The sequence below is a fragment of the Scylla paramamosain genome, chromosome 39, assembly GCF_035594125.1.
Source record: "Scylla paramamosain isolate STU-SP2022 chromosome 39, ASM3559412v1, whole genome shotgun sequence".
In the NCBI taxonomy this organism is placed as follows: Eukaryota; Metazoa; Arthropoda; class Malacostraca; order Decapoda; family Portunidae; genus Scylla; species Scylla paramamosain.
The window spans coordinates 945,001-952,500 of NC_087189.1; the positions used below are offsets into that span (position 1 = coordinate 945,001).

At 52.8% G+C, this 7,500-nt stretch overlaps 2 protein-coding genes across 2 annotated transcripts in view; both read right to left on the reverse strand.

The window, feature by feature from the left end:
- LOC135091977 (CDP-diacylglycerol--glycerol-3-phosphate 3-phosphatidyltransferase, mitochondrial-like) overlaps positions 1-618 on the reverse strand; it is a 25,808-nt gene extending 25,190 nt beyond the window's left edge. Inside the window, exon 1 of the mRNA XM_063990077.1 lies at positions 461-618. The gene's annotated coding sequence lies outside the window, so the exon portion shown is untranslated. The remainder of the gene's footprint in view (positions 1-460) is intronic.
- Positions 619-3,180: 2,562 nt separating this feature from the next.
- Positions 3,181-7,500, reverse strand: part of LOC135091981 (uncharacterized) — a 7,831-nt gene continuing 3,511 nt past the window's right edge. The window contains exon 3 of the mRNA XM_063990083.1: positions 3,181-6,121. Coding sequence (XP_063846153.1) covers positions 3,361-6,121 — 2,761 coding nt within the window. The 3' untranslated portion in view covers positions 3,181-3,360. The remainder of the gene's footprint in view (positions 6,122-7,500) is intronic.

Genomic DNA, 7,500 nt, shown 5'->3' on the forward strand with positions numbered 1-7,500 from the left:
ATAAAAGGATTTGATTGTCTATTAAGAGTTGCATAAACAAACAAAAACATATTAATTAAAATTTTCATTAACTTCTACATAATTTGCTCTTTTTTTCTATTTGTTCATGTTTAATTTTGTTGTTCTTTCTCTTGAAATACTCTTTATTTATTTGTTTATTTTTTATTTATTTTTTAATTTGTTGACATTATTCAGTTGTCTGATGGGTGTATTTATGTTTAGTGTGTGTGTGTGTGTGTGTGTGTGTGTGTGTGTGTGTGTGTGTCAGAATTTCCCTCGTTCTCTCTCTCTCTCTCTCTCTCTCTCTCTCTCTCTCTCTCTCTCTCTCTCTCTCTCTCTCTCTTTCTAACGCACACAAAATAAAAAAAAACAGAAAAAGAAAGAAAAAGGAAAAGAAATGAAAGAAAAAAAAAACACACAATTGTTTTCTCATACTAAATATCCTTCTTTTCATCCTTACCTCTTAAATACTCGCTTATCCTACAAACCCTTCACTGCCTCCGCGTCCAGCAGCACCCAGGCATCCTTCAGCACCTGAGGAGTCTTAGCAGCACTGAGAAAAAGGCGCACTAGAGGAGGAACGTTAGAAAAATGCAAATGTTTAAGTGTCCCAAGGCTGAGATGCGATCATGTAAGAATGTAAACAAACAGGAGACGCGTCGCTTACTCTCCAAGGTTTGTTTACATGCGAGATCTTCCAGACGTATGATTAATAGGCTTGGTAATCTTAGTACTTATTCTTTTGTTATATTTGTTATCATTGTTATTTTTTTTTTTTTTTGTATAATCTTAGACTACAGATTTTATTTTATTTTATTTTATTTTATGTTTATCTTACTGTTGAGTGGAATGTTATAGGTTTATTGTAAGTAAATATAGATTATGCTGTACATTGCTGTGGTCATTAAACTATTTACCTGTCTATCTCTCTATCTGTCTGTCTGTCTATCCATTTATCTATCTATCTATCTATCTATCTATCTATTTATCTATCTGTATCTGTCTCGATTTTTTCTTTTTTTCTATTTTTCAGTGTTTTTTTTTTTGTATGTTTTGGTGTTGCGTGCTATTTCATTCTGTATTTTATGTTTTTTTTTATTTTCTCCTTTCCTGATACCTGGTCATATCAGACAGAGAGAGAGAGAGAGAGAGAGAGAGAGAGAGAGAGAGAGAGAGAGAGAGAGAGAGAGAGAGAGAGAGTAAAGGTAATCTCTCTCTCCCTCTCCCCTCCTCTCACCTTTATGTCCTTATAACTCTCCCCCTGTGAGGATGTGAACGAGGAGGAGGAGGAGGAGGAGGAGGAGGAGGAGGAGGAGGAGGAGGAGGAGGAGGAGGAGGAAGAAGAGGAGGAGGGATGAAAGGACGTATGGGTTAAAAAGAGGAAGAGGAAATGAAAGAGGAGGCGGCAGTGGTGATGGTGGAGGAGGAGGACTACGAGGAGGAGGAGGAGGAGGAGGAGGAGGAAGAAGAGGAAGAAGAAGATAAAAAATGATGAGGAATGCAGTGGGGAGAGAGAGAAGAGAAAAGAGAAAGAGGAAGGAAGGATAGGGTGAGAGAAAAAAAGAAAGAAAGAAAGAAAGAATGAGGGAGGGAGGGTGAGATAAAGAAAGAGAAGCGGAGGAGGAGGAGGAGGAGGAGGAGGAGGAGGAGGAGGAGGAGGAGGAAGGGAGAAAGGGGAGAGAAAAACGAAAGGCAAACTGGTAACTAGGTGATAAAAGAGGAAGTAAGGAAGGAAGGAATAAAGGAAGGGAGAGGGAGAGAGAGAGAAAGAGAGAGAGAGGGAATAAAAAAGGAGGAGGAGTGGAGAGGAAAGAGGAAAAAATAATACTAACGGAAAGAGAAGAAGAAGAAGAAGAAGAAGAAGAAGAAGAAGAAGAAGAAGAAGAAGAAGAAGAAGAAGAAGAAGAAGAAGAAAAGTAATTATCTTTTGCTTTCTGTTGACACAATGCGAATGAGAGAGAGAGAGAGAGAGAGAGAGAGAGAGAGAGAGAGAGAGAGAGAGAGAGAGAGAGAGAGAGAGAGAGAGAGAGAGAGAGAGAGAGAGAGAGAGAGAGAGAGAGAGAGAGAGAGAGAGAGAGAGAGAGAGAGAGAGAGAGGGTGGGGGGGAGAGAGAGAGGCGACGAAATTCCCTCAAGAGTGATAAAGATGGAGAGAATGGGGAGGAGGGATGGAGAGAAGGATGGAGGAAAGGAGGAAAAATGGCGTTCCTCGTAGTAGCTTTAGGAGGAAAGTGTTGGGAGGATTAAATGAGATTGGAGGAGGAGGAGGAGGAGGAGGAGGAGGAGGAGGAGGAAGAGGAGTGCTAAGGTTAAGGATGGGAGGAAAAAAGTGATGAAAGAAGGAAGAGAAGAAAGTAAAAAGAGGGTGATGAATAGAAGGAAGGAAGGAAGGAAGGAAGGAAGGAAGGAAGGAAGGAAGAAAGAAAGGAAGGAAGGAATGATGAAAGGAAGGGAAGAAGGAAGAAAAGGAAGACAGGAAGGAAGGAAGAAAGGAAGGAAGGAATGATGAAAGGAAGGGAAGAAGGAAGAAAAGGAAGACAGGAAGGAAGGAAGAAAGGAAGGAAGGAATGATGAAAGGAAGGGAAGAAGGAAGAAAAGGAAGACAGGGAGGAAGGAAGGAATGAAGGAAGGAAGGAAGGAAGGAGAATAAGATGAATGACGAAACTTTTGGTATATATATATATAAAATTTTCCTATTTTTTTGGTTTTATTATCAAATATAAAATTACAAATACCCGAAGAGGGAGAAAACACACACACACACACACACACACACACACACACACACACACACACACACACACACACACACACACATACACACACACACACACACACACACACACACACACACACACACACACACACACACACACACACACACACACTTAAAACTTAACAGAATAGAGTATTTTTTTATATCACCAGAAATGATTACAATATTTGATCTATGTTCGTTCAGGTAGGGTGTAGGGGGTGGGGGTGGAGGGGCCTGTGTTTACCGTCTACTAATGTTTTTTTTTTTTCACGGGTCAGATGGGGGAGTGGGCGTCCGGGAGGGGGGAAGGAGGGTGTGGGAGGGGGCGTGCACCCTCCCACACCTCCCTCCCTCCTTGTCTATATAATGTACATCTATAACAGCTTTGTACATATTCACATCAACACACACAGACAGACGTACGTACAGCAAAACGGTGGTACACACACGTACACACACGTACACACACGTACACACACGCACACGTACACAGAGCAGTGGTGGTAGTGGTAGTGGTGGTGGCAGTGTGGGGCCCCGCCGCGGCTACACCGTGGTCTCGTAGTCAACGCAGACCAAGTCGTCGCCGCCGGCGGGGGCGCGCTGTCACCAGGTGTCCGAGGGCGGCACAAGCAGGTCGGTGCCGCCCTTCAGGCTGGTGCCGTTGTTGAGTGCCAGCGCCGCCGCATCCGCCACCATCTTCCGCATGTACACCAGCTGCTCGTGTACCACCACGGCCACGAACAGCAACACGAGCGACAGCGTCATCACACCCGCGGCGATCACGTACATCCACGGTATCACTGCCAGCAGGCCGCACGCCTTCATGCCCTCGTCCTGGCCGGTGGGGCAGTGAACGATGCCATCGCACCACAGCTCCTGCGGCAGACACGCGCCGATGTCGTAGCAGCTGTGCGGGCAGGGGTCCGCCGCTGCGGACACCAGCGCCTCGGCGCGCAGCGGCCGCCACAGCGACACCCACGTCACCAGGAAGCTTCCGGAGTAGTTCCCCACGTACTCCACCAGCAGGTCGCGGGACTCCAAGCGCGGCACCGCCTCGTTGGGCGCCGCCAGGGAGGAGGCTACGCCGTGCAGAGTGGGGACCATGGTAGTGGTGGTGGTGGTAGTGGTAGTCGAGGTGGTAGTCGTGATGGTGGTCGTGGTGGTGGTGGTGGTGGTGGTGGAGGAGGAGAGGATGGAGGACAGGCCGTGGTCGTTAGCGTCGCCCAACGTGGCGGCGGTAGTGGCAGCGGTGGGGGGCTCGGCGGGGACAGCGAGGCCCGTCATGTTGCCCCACAGCAGGTCCTCGTCCTGGAAGTGGAAGTCAAACTGGTCCCAGCCGCTGCTGAAGATGTTGGTGAACACGTCGCGGCGCTCCGGGCACACTGAGGCCAGGGGCGCCACGCCGCCCGCCGCGAACACATTGATGCGCGACGCCACGCGGCAGTTGTCCCCCACGGCCGCGAAGCCACGCACGCGCATGAACAGGAAGGAAGCGTCCACGGCGCGGATGAGGCGCGGCAGGCCGGCGCACAGGTCGCCGCGCCCCGCACCCACTGTAAAGTTGCCGAAGGAACCGTGTAGGAGGCGCGCCGTCTGGTTGCAGCGGCGTGCCACCTCGGGCGGCTCGGGCACCACCGAGTACTCGCCCTCGAAGAAGAAGTGGTTGTAGTCGTCGGCGGGCGTCATGTCCGGCACGGCGAAGGTGAGCGTGAGGCGGCGCGTGTAGGACACCAGGCTGAAGGGCCGCCCGTGGGACACGTTGCACAGGCACGCCCGCTGCAGGGGCACGCCGGGCCAGGGTTCCTCCACCAGCGTGATGGACGGTTGACCCGCCGCGCCGCCGTGCGAGCACTCGTGGCGCCGCGAGGCGTTATGGTACAGTGTGGTGCATTCGGGGCCCATTTTGGCGCGCAGCAGGCGCAGCGACACGCGCTGCCGCGGCCCCACCTCGAAGGTGTACACGCACCGCAGGCGCCGCGATCCGCCGCGCCCGAAGAGGAATACGTCGCGCGGCGAGGCGAACAGGCGGTCAGGCCGCACGGTGAACACCCTGTCGCAGGGGCCGCCCCCCGGGGCAGGGTCGCCCCACTGGCGGGTGTCCACGAACTCGTAGCGCGCCAAGAACTCCACGTGCGCGGGTGTAGTGCCGGCGGCGTAGCGCAGCGACAGCGTCATGCCGGGCAGCGAGGACACGTAGCTGTCATGGGGTGCGCACGGTGCTGAGTATGGCCCGGGGGCGTGCACGCCGCCACACACGCGCGGCAACTTGTCCGGCTTGCAGAACTGGCCCAGCAACATGGAGTCGTTGACGGGCGCGCCGTGCACGGGACCGGGGCCGTTGTAGATGGTGAGGGTGTTGGGGCAATGCGCGGGGCGCGGCATCTCGGGGTGCTGCACGTGGCGGTAGTGTAGGAAGTACAGCCACACCACCTCGGCAGCGCCTGCGCGCAGGCGCCACGTGCACGTGGTGTTGGCCAGCAGGGAGTGCGCCGCCGCCTGCACGTAGCCGCTGCGCTGGCCCATGCTCGTGGCCTCGTACTCGCACTGGCCGCCGCGCCGCACGTACGCCGTGCTCTCCTTGTCCACGAACTCCACCTCCACGTCCAGCTCGAAACCAAAGATGTGACGGCGCGGCGAGTCCTGGAAGGGGAAGTCGTAGGGCGAGGCGTGGAACAGCAGCAGCAGGTCGGGGCCGCTGGCCGTGATGCGCGACAGCGGCGTGCCGCCCTTGCACACCTTGGCCAACACGGGCGTGCGCGTCGTGTTGCCGTCGTAGGCCACCAGGTAGTCGTGGATCTCGTGGCAGGCGGCGCCCACCTCCAGGCGCTGCTCACGGGACAGGTGCGGCGCGTTGCGGTCCTTGATGTAGATGAGGTGCGGGTTGCGCTGCAGCACGGACACCAGCGCCACCTTGCCCTCAGGCACGCGCGTCTGGCGCACGCGGTAGTAGCACGTCAGGTTGCGCGGGTACATGCCGGGGAAGTTCGGGGACTGGATCTTGCAGTTCTGCTTGTCGCAGTTCTCGAAGTACTTGTCGCAGAAGGAGTTGGGCAGGTCCTCGCCGCGGTAGCTGGGCTTGTAGGGCGGACCGTAGCGCAGCACGGCGCGCTCCTTGCGAAGGAAGCGGTAGGAGAGGCGCAGCATGATGGTGTCCTGGGGCTGGAAAGACGCCGGGTTACCCCGGTCCTGCGGCACCTTGGTTAGGTTGAACACTCGCAGCATGAGCGTGACGGCGGCGGTCTCAGAGTAGTACACGTTGTGGCCCCAGGACGTGCCGCACCAGAACCCGCTGTTCTGGGGGCGGCTCAGCTCCTCGATCTGCATGTGGCCGTCCGGGCAGCCCTCCTTCGTGTGTGACAGGAACCTGCGGGCGAGGCATTGAGGGCAGGTTGGGGGGCTGAGAGGCAGCACACAGGGCAGGCTGGGAGGCTGAGGAACAGTACGCAGGGCAAGCTGGGGGGCTGAGGGGCGGCACACAGGGCAGGCTGGGGGGCTGAGTGACGGCACTCAGGAGAAGCTGGGGGGCTGAGAGGCGGCACACAGGGCAGGCTGAAGGGCTGAGAGGCAGCACACAGGGCAGGATTGGGGACTGAGGGGCGGCACTCAGGGCAGGCTGGAGGGCTGAGGGACGGCACTCAGGACAAGCTGAGGGGCTGAGGGGCCGCACACAGGGCAGAGAGGGGAAAGGAAACTTGGGGACACACAGTGAGGTAGGGAGGGAAACACAGCGACACAGACGAGGAGTGAAGCTTTGGTGGGGAGGAGACGCGGGAGAGGAGAGAGGAGGAGAGGAGGAGGAATGGGAAGAGGAGGATAAAGGGGAAGGAAGAGACGGAGCAACGGAGACAAAGAGAGAGAGAAAAGAGGACGTTTACAAGGAAGCACACACACACACACACACACACACACACACACACACACACACACACACACACACACACACACACTCAAAATTCAGCCAACGCCACGAAATCATAAAAAGTTGCGTTGTCAGGACCGGAAGGCGAGGAGAGAATGAAACAGGTAGACAAAACACCTACCTTACTCAGCCCCCCTCTTTCCTCCACCCCCCAACACTCTCTCTCCCCACCACCACCACCACCACCACCACCAGCACAGATGACACAACGCCAATCACAGGAAAGAAAAAAAGTGACGAGCGATATGTGTGTATGTGTGTGTGTGTGTGTGTGTGTGTGTGTGTGTGTGTGTGTGTGTGTAAATGACTCTAATCTTTGCAGGGAGCAGTGAAGTCGTTTTCTTTGATTTATTCCCTCTCTCTCTCTCTCTCTCTCTCTCTCTCTCTCTCTCTCTCTCTCTCTCTCTCTCTCTCTCTCTCTCTCTCTCTCTCTCTCTCTCTTCTAATCCCAGTTCTTGCCTTTTTTCCATTTCCTTTATTGTTTATTGAATGCCGCAAACTTTTAACCCCTAACAAAAAAAAAGAAAGAAAAAAGAAAAAGAGAAAAAAAGAAATAGAGATAGAGACAGAAGGGGAAAAAAGGAGAAAATCCCATACATCATATTCACAAATCTTTAAACTCTTTCACTTTCTCTCTCTCTCTTTTTTTCTCTCTTTCTCTCTCATTTTTTCTCTCTTTTTTTTAACCAGAATAAAAAAAAAAAAAAACAAGTGGAAAAAAATGAAAAAAAAATGAAAAAAATATTGAATCCCTTTGCAGAATTTACGGCAACTCTTAATAAATAAATAAATAAATAAATAAACGAAGAAAAAATAAATAAATC